This window comes from Argiope bruennichi, chromosome 2 (genome assembly GCF_947563725.1).
Source record: "Argiope bruennichi chromosome 2, qqArgBrue1.1, whole genome shotgun sequence".
Classification (NCBI taxonomy): Eukaryota; Metazoa; Arthropoda; class Arachnida; order Araneae; family Araneidae; genus Argiope; species Argiope bruennichi.
Genome location: NC_079152.1, coordinates 145,906,998 through 145,923,736, shown reverse-complemented (window position 1 = coordinate 145,923,736; position 16,739 = coordinate 145,906,998). Strand labels below are relative to the sequence as shown.

The 16,739-nt window shown below is 26.9% G+C and overlaps 1 protein-coding gene across 1 annotated transcript in view; it reads left to right on the top strand.

Annotated features, from left to right (window-relative positions):
* The window catches only part of LOC129959371 (ubiquitin carboxyl-terminal hydrolase isozyme L3-like), a 41,503-nt gene that overhangs the window by 11,780 nt on the left and 12,984 nt on the right, over positions 1-16,739 (top strand). The window contains exons 3-6 of the mRNA XM_056072194.1: positions 2,925-3,010; positions 4,722-4,769; positions 7,406-7,481; positions 12,697-12,755. Of these exons, the coding sequence (XP_055928169.1) occupies positions 2,925-3,010; positions 4,722-4,769; positions 7,406-7,481; positions 12,697-12,755 (269 nt within the window). The remainder of the gene's footprint in view (positions 1-2,924; positions 3,011-4,721; positions 4,770-7,405; positions 7,482-12,696; positions 12,756-16,739) is intronic.

Genomic DNA, 16,739 nt, shown 5'->3' with positions numbered 1-16,739 from the left:
TTAATTACTACAGTAATTTTATTTAATTACTACAATACTTAGAAATGCCAAACGCTTACTAAAATGTAATGTAACATATTTCAATAACTGTATACAAGCATACGGTGCTGCCATGAATCATAGTAAATAAAACATATACATTTTCAAAATATAACAAAATAAAAACTGCTGAAAAATAAACCTTAAACAAATCAGTAACATACAGGCTAAATTAAAAATGTGTTGATACTTAAAACTTATTTGACTATTTAACTTCAGATTTAGTGATCTGAGAAATGTTTGGATTTTTGGTTTTTGTTCAGACTTTTTAAAAAGGACTGGTCTCCTAATATGCATTACCTAGACCAGTAAATTACCTAAATATGTCACAGCATATATTGAAACTATGTCAGACCTTCACAGGTGCTCCAATACTGCTTTGATTAACAGAAGATGCCATTTTTTCCATCTATCAAACATCCTTGCCTCATAGATTTTGTTAGATGCTTTCTGCTAGAACAAAAAGGCCTGCCATCCCAAGGTATCATATCTAAATACTTGAAAAAAAAGAAGAAAGAGATATGTAGAATTTTGATTCATTAAGCGCAACAGTAATTTTTTATTTTAGTTTCTATAAATTAAATTATCTTATCAGAATATTAGAATATGTATCCAGTTTTAATTATAGACGCTTCATCAACGTTGACTTGGGAATGGGAATACATTTTAGTATGGAATCTGATGATAATTTATTTTGAAGATCATGAAAGACGTTTTTTGCTGTAGATATCATCTTTTTCTTTTTAACTTTTACTGACATAGAACCGCTAATCTAAAACATCGCAGATGATAATGTTATCATATTAAATATTATTTAATCGCATTGCGTAAACAGTAATTAAGCATTACTTATTCTGTCCTTTGAAAATCATTCTATTTCATCATCATTTCTAAAACAAATTTATCAAATATTACTTGTTCGTATTGCGTAAGCAATAATTAAACATTACTTGTTCTATCCTTTGCAAATCATTCTATTTCATCATCATTTCTAAATCAAATTTATAAATCCAAAATATTATTCTAAAATAATACAAAATGCAAAATATTTTTATTAACTTTGAAGTTACGTACGAAAGTCTTGAAAATTAAATATTAATGGAATGTAAATTTTCAAGTTTTTGAATTAAAGATAAAACTATGAAAACTGACTTCACAATTAAATTTATCAGTGAGATTTTCATTAGTCAATGATTGGTAGAAATCTGTCGCATTTATCATTTAATTCTAAGTTTTATTAAAATCAAAAAAAAATTCTTGGAAAAGATATTGGTATCAATAAAAGTCTGATTTTTAAAAAATTTATGATAGTTTAATTTTTAAATCTTATTTTCTTGCAATATTATGCTCAAAAATTATTTTTAAAAATTCGAAATTTTTTTAAACAAATAAAAATTTAATTGAAATTCTTTCATTATGAACACTAACTAATTACACACAAAATAACTATATTTCAAATTTACAGCTCTAAGTTCAAATGGTTTAGCTTATAAACTATTATGGATGATTTTTGCAACAAGCAATTTTCATAGTACGATAAAAATATTTTATTTTGATATTAGAACGCTTAATATTTAAACGCGCTTGTTTTGACATACCCGATTAATTTTTATTTAAGATATTTCAGATACATTGTACTTTTAAATTATAAAGAATTAAAGAGAAAAGGAATAAATTAATGAGAGATACTCTTAAATTAAACAGAGATACTCTTAGACATGCGATTTATTCTAAGTATGTAACTTAAATATCTAAAATTAACGTTAGAGGTATTTTATTTAAAATTATATTGTCGTCAGAATGTTTTAGCTTAAAATACAAATCCGTAAAATTTTAAAGATCCATGTATTATTAATTTCATATTACTCAATCGTTAATTACTAATATGAAATGCTATATACTTATGCCATTTCATGTGGATCTTTTCTTTTTTCGATTTTGCTTTATCCAATTGGGACATTTAAAATTTTTGAGTCATTTCGATCCTTATGTTTCTTAGAGATGCGCTCTCAGAAAAAGTTCTATTGCATTGCACAAAATTAGCCTGACGAATAAATGAATATTATAGATAAAAATACGAAATTGCTCGTATGTAAATAGTCGTCTTTAGTTGATTCGCGGGGATATTGGCTATTAATAATTCTAGTAAATCCATCAAATTGTCAGATGTTAAAACCGTGTTATTTTAATTGTCTTAAACATTCGCTGTTCCTTGTTTACATGAAGCTTTTTAATGAACACTAGTCCCATGTCATTAAAAATTCGGTGTAAAAACTCAGCATGATTAAAAAAAAAAAAAAACGTAAATGTGCATGCGATTCATCTATATTCTGCCTTTTAACCACTTTTTTATTTTAAATTACACAGATGCGAATCAAAATCCTTCTTCTTTTGCTTTAAAACAATGAAAGAAAATCAAGTTATTAAATACTTTATGAAACAATGAACACGATTTGAATTGCATGGCAAAAATGTAACCTCTTGCTGAAAATAGGGGGAAAATCACTTTAAAATTTGTATAATTATTAAATGGTATCATTAAAAAGGTAAGGATGCCTATTTTGAAACTGTGTAAAAATCATTTTTATTCAAAAATATTTACGGAAGTTATGGCGGGAAAACTTTAAACCTTATCTTAATATCCAAGTTATTTAAAATTGTAAGAAATTTTTTTTTAAGTGCCAAAGAAATTTTTGTTTCATTTTTACTTCTCCTTTTGATTTCGTTCTTTCATGTCTTTTGGCTAAAAGATCATTCATAAAAGAAAACGATTTCTATATAAAAAAAAATCCATTCCGATTTTAAATAAAATCTGGACTGTTAAAATAGAATTTTATGTAAACAGAATATGGGAAAGAGTTTTATTTATTTTTTTTTCTTTATAGCCCCTGATTCCACTCTTAAAGAATTTTTAGATCGCACCGCAGACATGTCTCCAGAAGAAAGAGGACAAGAACTTGAAATGGACGAAGTAAGTACACACTTTTTTTTAATTATAAAATAATAATTTTCTCTAAATATTCAATGTGTTTAACGTAGATTTAAATGCTCTACAACGTTTACCAGAAATAAATTATATTTTCATATTTTCATCGCTGATGTTAAGGAAAGTAAATGGTGTACACTATTTAATATAATTAAATAATATTTTTCACTTTTTTTCATAAATTAAAGAAAAGTGTTTTTAATCTTACTCCCTTCGGATGTTTTTTTTTATTATTATTCAATCTTACATATATTATATTTGATTATTGTTCCTTTTTAATCCATTAATTTATTTCTTGTATTTTAACATCATGTCATAGTCTATCATTATACTGGTGCTGTGTTTTACATCAAATTTGAGATTATTCGCTATTGATCAATTAGATTGCTATTTTTACACGTTGTGAAAGGAAAAATAATGTTTAAAGTGGAATTTTTTGAGCAACAACTAAAAGTCCCTTTGTGTATAACTAATATTATATGACATAATATGATTCTTTTGATTATATACCGGTACATTTATATATTTTGTATATGTCTTATATGTAAATTTGTAAAATAACACGACTTGTTTTGATTTTCGTTAAACATAACGTCAGATATTCATCAGTAAAAAAAAAAGCTTGTTTACGAGTTAATTTGATGATGAGCAACTTATTAGACATATTTTTTTTAATTTGTAATCCTGAAATTTGAATTTTTGTTTGAAAATAATGATTTAAGAAACAGCTTGAAAAATGCTTATCTAAACGTCTCAAGCTGATTATTAAAAAGAAAAGCTCTGCCATTCAGACTTTCATTTTTATCTTCACAGCTTTCATAGGTTGCAGCAACTATTGTAACCCATGAAATTCAACAATTTCATGTTAAAAACCATTTATGGCAACTACCTTTTTCATGAAGATACTTAAATTTATATCAGCAATATAATTTGATAATATTCAATGCATATTGGAGTTTCATTAACATAATTTAATATTTGCTTTGAATCAAATACTTTGGGTGTTTCAAGTTAAAATTCTACAAATATTTGTTCAAAAATTATATACTGATGCTTTATTAGAAACAGACTACTCATTGCCAAATTAAAGGAATAAATGTGAAGTGAAATAAACGAAATACATGTTTAGATTCCGTAGAGTCCTTAGGACTCTCATCTGGAGAAGATACACCTTCTTGATACACAAACATCATACCAGGAGCATTGAATCCATTAGAATAATGAATTATAGATATTTGTTAAGTTTAATATTAATTTTTGTTTCCTAAATCAACTTTCCTCGCTTGAAAGGTCTGAATTCGCTACTTAAAATTTGTAAAGATCTAATTTACTTGACTTCTACTGAAATAAAAGCAAATCAATAAAAGCTTGAAATTTATAAAATGCTAAATGTTCATAACACGTAAGCAAAATTTATTTATATTAAAATATAGTGCATTTGGAGCTATATTAGACTACTACGAGAATTTTACTTTGCTATTCTTGAAAAAAAAACCATTAATAATAAAAATCCTTAACTATAAGTGCAAGTTTCAAATTTATTTACAAAGCATTAATGCATTTATTTTATTTTATAAATAAAAAATATTTTTCTTTAATAATACTGTTTCTCTACCTGTTTGTTTTATATGATACTTTCATCAAGCATTTGATTCAATTTGAGAATTTTTGAAATTATTTTCCCCTCTTTTTTCAGAATCTATGTTGTGTCCACGAAGAGGTTGCAAAAGAGGGTCAAACAGAAGTAAGTAACTTGAAATTGCAAATATTTCATGGTATCAAATCAAAATGCATCTTTTTATTTCAATTCAAAAGTGCTATTTGATATAAAATGTATACTTTCAGTTCTATTCAAATTCGGTATCTTGTGAATATCTAAAACTTGAAAAATATCCTGTTTAACTTATATTAATATAACACTGCAATTAATTAAAAAAATAACAAAATTTTAAGGTAATTAATACAAAGCTAGTAAACTTGTGTGAAGTTTCTCGCATTTAATCTCCTTAAAATGATTTAATTTTTCATTGGGTTATTGCAATTAAATATTAAATAATGTGTATATAAGAAATAATAAAAATAATTTAAGAATATACATTAAGGTTAGTACATTAAAATGAAAATTAAACTATATCTGTTTTTGTCATTTCACTCAATTGATACAAAAATGCTGAAGAATTTAATAATCCTTCTAAAGGCTGCATGGGCTACGTAATTTGTACAGATTAGATTTGTAAAATGAGAAAAATAGTCTGAGGGAGATTTAATGGAGTTTAATACGTAGCTCCATAGTTTCAATGGAGCAACATATCCATTAAAACTATGACATTTTTGAAAATGACAATAGGATTTTTAGGAAAAGGATAGTTTTTTTTTTATTATTATTCATTTTCAATATGTCTTAAACTGACGTGATTTCTATAACTCGTTCAACCTTAAAAGTCTTAAGTTCTCGTTGGTTTGAAAATGCATGCCTAAATAATCATATCCTTCAGCTCGCTTATCGATAGATTGTGGATTTACTATAATGTTTATGACGCTTTAATTTTGCTTCTAAATTAAAATTTTACAAAGAATGTGTTTTTACATAATTCGAATATGCTGTGTCGGAAGATTGTAATGAACTTCAACCACTGATATTTTCCTCATTCCTGAGGCTTTGTATTAGTTGTCAATATCTTTTTTTTCTTCACAACGGAAATAATAAGTAGAGTGATATCTTGTCGGAAGCAAGTTGCATTGGCTGTATGGCCTTGATATTTGAATATATATAGTATCTGAACCTTGATATCCGAAACGTCACATGTAAAAGTTTCGATTTATTTGAAAACTTCTATCTTTTTGGCGCTTTTCTAAAAAAGCTTTGAATTGTCATATTCCAATACACAAGTATAAGAGTTTCAAAGTGAATAGAAATTCATATTGACATCTTTCTCATCATTTGATTACGATTCAAAAGTCCTCCATGCATTTTTCTTAGTAGCTACTTTGCAATTTCAATGACTAACATTTAGGTATTAAATTTAATCTACAATCTTAGCAGCACGGTTTGAAATAATAATTATTTATATCCAATTAGAGTGAAGATTTCCTTATATTTCTAAACTTAGTGTCATCAAACAGCGATTATTAGAAAAATATCAAATATATAAGGCATTCATTCTAAGCGTATCTCAATAGCGAATTTCTAAAATAATATGGATAGGTGTACACTTCTAGTTAAAAAATGCTTTCAGTGGCAAGATTAATTATATTTTATGAATTATATATGCTTTTCAGAGTCAATAAATGTACGAAAAAAAAATAGATGTCTAAATTTTATACAGATAATTTAAATTATTATAATATTAAATAACACCTAATATTTATGCCTAAATAATATAACAACTAAATATTTATATAGTCCTATTCATCCTAATTAATAAAATATTTTTAACCAGCTGTCAATTTAAATAAAAAAATGTTCTACATTTTTTGACTAAAGCCCACCGACTTGACATTTATATATATATATATATATATATATATATATCTGGAAGTTTTGCAGTTTGTTATTTTATACCCTTTATGTGGCTGTTTCAAGTAAAATCCGTTAATGAGTGCATACCTTTGCCACGAGGTGGATGTTGATTCGCCTTTAATGAAATTCAGAAATCATTTAGTTTTAATCGCAAAAGAATGAAATTTTTTCTCTTGTTGTTATTTAAAATTTTTGTGAGACGAAATTATTTTACTAAATATAATTGACAGAACCGAAAACTATGTAAAAATTCCGGCATCATAAATTTTCAGCTGTACATTTATTGACTCCATTAATATAAAAAATAATTCTGTATGTCATGTAATGTCTTTTTTAAACTATGAGCTTACGCCTTATGGTCTTTAATGGTTTAGAAATTAGATGTTGGGCTACGATTAGAGTGGATTTCTTGTGAAATATTCTTGATTTCAGTTATAGGTTTTTCCGGGACTTAGTTCAAAACTAAGGCAAATAAAATACAGTTCCTCGATTTATATTGCCTCAAAGCGATTCCTCAATTTATATTTTTGTTACATATTATATATTCAAAGTGAAACTCATTTTCGGTATGATTAAAATAATCAATACTAACTTGATATCTTTGAATTATCAACGAAATAATGCATTGCTGTGTTTTATGAAAATAATAAAAATGAGTTATATATTTTTATAAATTAACAAAAAAAAAAAAATTGATCTTTACATTTTATGGGACTTTCATGTACTCAGTTTCTTAATCGCAATAATTTGCTTTCAACATTTAAGCATGGAAGGAGAATATAAATTTAAATAGATTTTATTTTCAACCATTAATTTACTTTCTCACTATTAATCGGTAACTTTTCCCCCTCTTAATTTAGGCACCGGAACCCGATGAAGAAACAAAACTACATTTTATAACATTTGTAGCAGTGGATGAACAACTTTACGAATTAGGTAATACCTTTAATGTTCCTTGCAAATATAGGTTCTTTTAATAATATAATTTAGATGTATTTCAATTCACGCAAATCTATTTATTTGAATCTGTGCTATTTACACTTTTAGCTACTAGATGGCAGTCCTATCAAATGCTGTATGAAAGGGTTTCTTTCCCCCAATCAGTGGCAAATATAGCTGCCGATTCTATTAATTTGCTTTAATACTTTCTGTTATTAATAAATATTGATTTTATTTTTACTTCTTGGCATTAAAGCAAATTTTGTAAACTTTTATACTTTTGCTGTTTCCAGAAAACGTATACTCCATTAAAAACCTGAAACGAAAAAAATAAGAAAGGCTTTGCTTTAAACTTTTAGATTCAAATATCATATTTTTTAAGTGCATATATGTGGGCATATAAGTGAAACAAGATTAAAGTTATTCAGTTAAAGTGTTTTTCGCTTACTGTCATGTTTGACTTTAACAAGGTATAATTGAAATATTATTTTCCATCATTATCTAAAAATAGTATTGGAATATCTATATCATATGACCACCGCCCCTTCACATACACATACACACTTTATATTTTCTGCTACATATTTCGATTAAACCAGGGCATAATAAAGGAATCATTTTAAATGCTAGATGGATTCTGAAGTACTCATACAAGCCTCAGTTGATTCTTATTCACTTAGTTTCGTAAATGACCTTATTCAGAATAGTAGAATTTATTTTTCTTGTTATTATTATTTATTATACATCTAATTGGATTTGGATGTATTTTATTCTTATATACTATTTGGTGTTGTTGCTTCAAGTTTTAATTTTATTACTTTGTATTATTGGCTACTAGATGGCGGCACAGTATTCCGATTACAACTAGACTTCATTTGATTAGACTTTTATCTATACGTACTATATAAACTGTAACTACAACAAACATTTAAAAAAATCAGGTGTCTACTTTATCATTAATACTTTTATTACATCTAGATCCATGGAAAAAATGTCGCTTTATTATTAAATAATGTGTAAAAAATCTTATGAAATGAGCATTTTTTAACTAGAAAATAAAAATTCTTTTTTTGTCTTTGGAGCAATTATAATTCTTCTCTGGCAGTAAAATTATGTTTATACTACGTACTTTACGTGCTTTTAATATCTACTAAAACAGTTTCAAAGTTTGAATATTTTTTAGCTTAATTTAAATTTTGAAAAGACATCTATCTCTGTATTTGATTTAATTATCCAGGCATAAGTAGTTCCTAAAGTTGCTTTTTCTTAATGAGCTAATAAAAAATTACTCAAGATCTCTGAAAAAATTACAAAAGATTTAAGTTATTAATTGTTCATGTTTTGCTATGCCTAGTTTTCGTGTTACATGAAAATTCTTCATAAACTTAAAAAGTTACATTTTATAGAGAAACAGCTTCCTTTTTTTTTTTTTCTGTTTTACTAATAAAATTTATTATATTTAAAATTTAAATGCTGTGATAAATTATGAAGAAATCGTATTCACAATTTTATTAAAATAGTGCTTTTTTTAGCACCTTTTTATTTTGTGTGTAAAAGATATTTAAAGTCGAAATATTTAAAATCCAATCATTAAAAGGACATTGATGTATTGAGGTATTTATCATTGCTTTTGTCCATCTTTTAACTATCCACTATGCCCTCAATATGCACCATTTACACGAGATTTAGTTAAAAGTCTTACAGAACACATTAGATAAAAGCAAATTATCCTGTAACGAAATAAAATTTTTTTCGCTCAGAAGATTATTAGAATGCACTCAGATTCCCACAGTAATGATTTGATGATAAAATTAATTGAACTCATATAAATTATAACAAATGGAATTAATTGTTATATGTTTTATAAATTAACTGTTATTTTCATTTATTGTTGTGACGTGATGCCATCCTCCTTCATGACAATGGTAGGTCATAAAATACTCACCAAACTCAAAACTTCGAATGAGAAGTATGACCATCCACTTTATAAATGATAACCTATATAGAGGTTCTATCCGCCATGTAGAGTGGATTTCATAGATAACGATGGCTATATTTTCCCAAAGATAAAGAAATGATTTTAAAGAACTCGAGTCTCTTCAGACAATGAAATCGTCAGCTGCCAAGAAAGGACATTATTTCTAACACATTAGTCCGGATGTATGATAAATGTTACAATTGATTTGGCGATGGCGTGGAAGAGTAATGTATACATATCTCTGATTTTTGATATCTTGAATTCCATTTGCGTCTTATGGTAGCTCTTGCATTATGATTCTCTTTGGCATTATAATCCTTTTTGTTTATCAGCCTTCGAAATATTTGATATCATGTCCTTCATTAAATGAAAAAATTTTATTTAACACTGAGGATGAATGAAATAAATGCTATGTTTAGATCCCTAATGAGGAATGACTATATAGTTAGTATCTTTTCAAAATAAAAAAAGCCACTTTTATTCAATAGTTTTTCGAATACAATTGCAGTGGCGTCATTTTCGTTTAATCTATATTTCTCATTCTGATTTTAAATATCTTTATACTTTAAATAATTTGACTAAGCTTTAAATTTAATAAGAGAAGAAATCCTAAAATAAGAAAAATGCAGGGGGGAAAAAAGTATTTTAACAACCTTATAGACAAAACTGAGATTAGCTTATAAGGATAAGGCAAATATTTCACTGGTAGATTTCTGCACGAAAAAATTCAACAGATAAATAATAGGGTTTTATCTCGCGATAATTAAGGCATTTTCGAATTAAAAAGGTTGCAGTATAATACATTTGAATATATAGAATTTATCACAAGTATATGCAACAGTGAAACAGTGGAATGTCCCTTACGCTGTTACACCACTTATTATTGTTTAAGGTCCATCCTATTGAAGCATCAGTGTCATTCTGCTTTAAAATATGAAATTCCATCAAGAAATTTAAAGCATTGCATTCAATTCCTCGTGCAATTGCTTCTCTTACAACAACAAAGGATTATATAAGACAAGAGATTATTTCCTTTATAGACTTTTTATTGTAACATGAATAGGTGATATTGGACGTTAGTAGTATGTAGAGGTACACTATTAAAAAAATCAAATGAAATGAGCATAAAAGACTTTTTTTTTCATAAACTTATATTTCATGTAATACTTTTTTGTGCAATCTGTCAAAAAAAAAAAAAGTATCCAGACACTTATTATTGCTCATAATCTATAAAAGTTAAATTGAAGATGAAGCTTTCATTCTATTTGGGTGAATGTCTTCTTTAAAAATATGTAAATTTCATTCGCGTAAGGGGCCATCTAAATATTTATTTTTGCATAATCTTCAAATTCTTTTTCATCTTTTAACTACTTCTGCATAATGAGAAATGTTCAGGTATAAAAGGTTAGACAAATCGATTCAAAATAACCAGAGAAAAATTGAGTCGTTATTTCAATGCATGCAAACGTAGCAAATACGTCACTCTATTAATACTTTCCTTTATTCAACTTTTCATTTCAGTGTTTTCTTTTCATGTAACTTTTCTCAATGATAGATTAAGGCTTTTTTATACATAATTTTATTAGCAATGAGATAAGACTAAATAAGAATTCGAAATCTATTTTTATTTTTTTGTACTTAATTGTAAATAAATAATAGATAAATAAAATTTGTGAGATATATTAATTTAAATAACCAAAAATTAAACTTATTAATAAAATGAGCTTAAATAAACAGTTTTTGGAGCAGCTTAAAAATAAGACAGATGCTAATTTCCTGAAACATTCCTTTGTGAAAAGAATGAAACACAAAACATTATGCTGTTGATTTGCATGTTCAAGCTTCCGCCAAACGATACTTTAACTGATTTTTAAGAATTTTTTTTAATATTTAATATTATTTTATCAAAAAACTTATTAAATAAAGAAAATAATTACCGAAATTTTTAAGAGATTTCCTTCCATTAAAAAAATGGGGGTAATTTGTAAAATACTAGTAACACTGTACTATCTACATACGAAGACTTGTTTTTGTATTTCATTCAATAATATCTTTTTATTCATATATTTCACGCCATATAAATTATATTAGTGCAGAATTTTTTTCTGCCCTTTTTTAATATTAAAGATATCACAAATCGTTTCTTCAACTGTAATCATCTCTCATTTGTATCAAACGAAACTTCATTGAAATATAGACGGAATAGAATGTATTACATGTATGAATTTTCCCTCCTTTATCTTAACATTTATTTTAGAAAAGGTCATCTTAACCAAAACCAACTTGAGAAACATTCTTTGTTTATAGTTCCAATTTTTTTATTTTTTTTAATATTTATTCCAATCAGAGAATCCTTTTGTTAAAAGGAGACTCTCCCTAGTCCCCCAAAAAAATATCTCAGAATAATGCTGTTCTGAAAGCTTTTTTTTATTGTTACATATCTTAAAAATTATTTAACGAAAATGAATAAAATTTGGAATAATGATATTTTTGTTCTTGCTTCTTGATTGGCATCAAAATTCTTAAGAGTTACTATTCAAAAAATTTTAACTTGTGAAATTAAATATTAATTAAAAATATAAAATATACACTTATCTTTTTTAAAACAATTTTAGTCTTGCGTACGTTTTCTATGTAAATTAAGAATAATTGTCAAAGATTTCTTATATCTTGAAATATATTCGGAAAACGAGAAATCGCATTTGACATTGGGAATTCAAATTTTCAATTGATTATAAGTCTTCACCTATTTATTCAAAATTACAAAATATTATAAATATTTGAGCTATTTGTATCTAATGTTTTCTATATTGGGTATTGCTATTTGCAAAAATTGAGTTCGAGTAAATCTAAATATGGAGACGATCCCTTACACGGAGAAATATTTCAAACACTTAGAGTGAATATATCTCTACAATTTTATTGTATAGTAATTAGTTTCAGAATAAAGAGAGGTGTTCGGTTACATTTTTAACGGACTGTATAACATTTTCAATTATAATTTGAATTATGCGTATTTCTATGCTGGAAATAACAAGACTAACAGATAACAAGATATTAATAACTAGAAAGAAACAAGACTAATAAGACTTTTGATAACTGTTTATCTTCCACTTTAAACAAGATATTATTAATTGATTGCATTTATATTATTAATGATCTATGTTTCCATAATTTTCTTATCCTCTACAGTTACTTGCATTGTATAACATACCTTCACTTTTTTAATTTCAGATCCACGTAAAAAATATCCAATTAATCATGGTTCAACAAGTGTGGATACCTTATTAAAGGTTTGTACAAACTGTTCTTTTTTTTTTTTTTTTTTTGCAAAAAATGAAAATTTATTCCAAACAATAATATTATTTAACTTATAAAAATTTAATCTGAAAACTTTAACGTAAAGCATTCCTTCAAACTGGGAAATGGAATTCCTAGGGAAAAATTCCTTCAAAATGCCGTAATTAAAATTTGATAATAAAAGAGAATATTGTTTTCACACAATATGATAAGATAAATCTTTAAACAAATCGTAATCATTTGAACTTCTAAGATTTGCAAACCTTTAATATTAGTCGACTTGGAAAAATTCGAAACCGCTGATCAGTTAGTAACATAATATGGAGAAACATATTTCTGTAGATTTGTAATCAGGTTAAATGTAATATAAAACATATCTTTTATTAAAGTCAAAGTATAAAACGATAGAAATTTTCTAAAAAAATTTATAAAGCACAAGATTTTACATAAACATTCTAAATAAAACAAAGATTATCACAAATATGGTATTTTATGCAAAAAGTAAGCATGATGCGTGTATAAGCGACAAAATAGAATTGATATGAGATGTGACCAGAATTAAACACAAATATCCTTTTTAGTGGAGTTCATTCATTTTTATGGATAAACTTCTAACCTGGACACGAAACAACGCAGCAAGAATCACCATTGTGTGTGTGCGTGTGTTTTGTATCTTAATAATGTGTTTTATTTAAATCTTCTAGCATTTCATATCTTCTAAGAGGCTGCTTTAGAAAGAACTCTTGGCTTAGTTCAGAGATTCTCAATATTCTTCAGGGCAACAGAAACAGGAGCATACAAAAATACAAAATATTTAATATTGAAACTTACTAGAGCGAAATGCATTTTTAAACTTCGCTAAATATATATTAGAAATATGAATATATTTCGAATATTATTATTTACAACTTGCCAGCTGATTCTCCGGAGACACTGAGTATATTTAATTTCATTTAAATCATTTAGATGTAATTCCACGCCCATGATTCCGTCAAACTGGCAGTTTTTTAAAGACTAAACTGAATCTTTCTTTTTTATCTTTCAAAAATGGAAGAAAATCACGCAATTAAATATTTAACGAAACAATGCAAACGGTTTAAATTTCAGAGCAACAATGTAATCTATAGCTGGGAATTGCTTAAAAAATAGTTTAATTAAAAAAATTAGTAAAAATTTGCACGGCTATTTAAATGATATCATTTAAGAGACATTTCTTCAAAATCTGGTATGGAGTAAAATTTATTTTTGTGCAATATACTGTCGGAATTTATCGCTGAAAATCCCTAAAATTCATCTTTAATTAATTAAAATTCTAATTGAAATTTCAATAAAATCTCTCTAAGGTGCACTTCCTACCTAAAAGCTTTTGTTAGTAGCCAAATTTAGTAGATCGTCAACGCAAGAACACACATTATTCTTTATTGTTAGTGGAGACTATTCTTCCCTGCTCTAATGGAAAGAATTCAGTAAAAGTCATTAGAAATATAACATGAATGTGATTGGATTCCAATTACTAAAAGAGCTGAAACGCTGCTTTGTATGCTCAACTGAGTTCTTTACTTCGCATTTGGAGCTAATATAACAATTTATTTTATTTCATTTCCGTCCAGAATGCTTTTTTGAGCAGAATAAAGAGTGATTGCAAGTTTCCAGGATGTAAATTTGGTTCATTTCATTTCAGCATTATTCCTTAAACTCTACCCGCATCATTATAAAAACCAAACACCTCGATAACTAGCTTGAATCTCCAGAATAATTGACACGAATGAAGTATTCTGCTATACATGCGAAAAGAGTACAAACAGTGGTCACTCAACCTCGGTAGAACAATACAACGTTAAAAAAATATTTCATACATTTTGCATTTTTTCAATTATCTGCATTTTCTCCTCGTAAGGCGTCCAGTTTAGCCATGGCAGATGACCTCTGGCCCCAGAAACAAAAACAGCGAATGATTGACATCCTCAAGTTCATTCTGTTGGCCAGTAAATAGTCATTACTAACTTCGGGCTGGGATCCCTCTCCTAAGATTTAATCAATCCTACACTCTGACACAACGCTTAAAAATACCCTCATCCGGGGATGGGAGAGTGGCAGGCGTGAATGATTTCTGGTAATAGGTGTGTGGGGAACAAAGGAAGAAGTGCCTGCACCCCGCTGGACAAGGAAGAAAAAAAAAAGGATTGGTGAAATTTCACCAGCATTTAAATGCGATTCCTTTGTTTAGTTCTAGTTGACTTTTGTTAAAGAGAGTCGATTTTATTATCGTTATTTCTAACTTTGAATTCTTTTTCCAATTGATCAGTTTTTGATTGGAGGATGGAAGTTAATTTTTCTTCAAATTAAGAACATTTTTGCCACATTTGGTTCCGGGGAAGATTTTAGAATTCAGCTTCAATGATGCCTCATGGTTTTCTTATGATTTGTGACAATGATACAACATGCAGTTTGAGTTCTTTTTCCAGACGATCAGTTTTCGATTGGTGGAAGGAAGTTGATTTTATTTCAAATGAAGGATACTTCTGCCACATTTTATTTAATAATGTAATTGGTATTGTGAAATATTTTAGAATTTAGCTTCAACGATTGTAGCATTGATTTTCTTATAATTTGTGGCAATAATGCAACATGCATTTTTCTTCATATTGTATTAATTGTAATAAAAATGAAAATGATTTTTCTTTTCATTACACATAATAATTGTAATCCTGATAATATGCACTCAAAAAGATTTATTCTCTTTAATGCTATAAATGGTTGAAAATATTTGCTGAGAAATGAGTTTGAAGGTCTAAACTTTTATTCTTTTCAAGCGTCTTGATTCAAATAAAAATTCATATCAAATTATATTATCTATTTCATATTCAAGAAAAATGCAGAAAGTTAGGAAAAAAGCTATTTAACAGAGCATTGTCGTATAAAGAAACTCAAGCGTAAATATGTAAATCAAAAAATATAAATGAGAAAAAAAGACAAAGATTCAAATTTAGCAATCCATATTATTTAGTATATTTTATTTATATATTATTAGTATATATTATTTATATATGTATATTTTTATCATACCATTAGATTTTTTTAGTATATTTTATTGATTACATGATGTGTGCCGACAGCGGCCTTTCATCGGAATAAACTTATTTAACAATAATTACGAATTTTAAATTTAAAGGCTACAGAACATTTCTTCCCTAAAAGACATAAAAACATGTCTTTTAGAGAAGAATATATGATAAATGCAAAGATAGAAAAGAGAAAAAAGAAAAATATTTTTGTAACACATACGACAAACTTCAAAAAACAAAGAGCCTCTTTTAAGCAAATTTATTATTAAGACGTTTTGTAATCATATTTTGTAAAGGTTTGCTACAAAAAATACACTTTTCATAAAAATCTTCACATTCTGCACCATTATTTCGAACCCTCTTCATATTATATCAAATGCATTATTTATATTGCTATTCGTGAAACTCCTCATTGTAATCTTTATTACTGCCTGCGGCGTCTTTATCATATTTTAAAAAAATTTGTAAAATGTCATGCTTCATAAAATCTTCAGTCATCACCATATCTTCAGGATCATGGAACTGATTAGATAGCTTTGAATCTTCTTCAGTAGGTCCTATGTTTTTTCAGATGCTGCCATTTTTCTCAACAGTCGACTTGAGTTCATTTTCTCGATGATACGATAAATGAGAAGTCGTGACTCTTTGCAAATATATATATATATATATATACACAGAAAAAAAGTTAAAAGAGCTTAGTTACGTGGAAATTACCTTTCGTAATATTTAGAGTTAAAAATATACAAATGTCATTCAAAGTCAAAGTTCTGCATAAATTTATTCGATGGAAATTTGTTGACTGGAAGCTTTATAATATTATGGCAACTAAGTTAATGTTCAATTAAACGCTACTGTAGCCCCCAAATAACTGTGCTTCAATTTTATAAATTTTGATTGAAATTATGAAATATA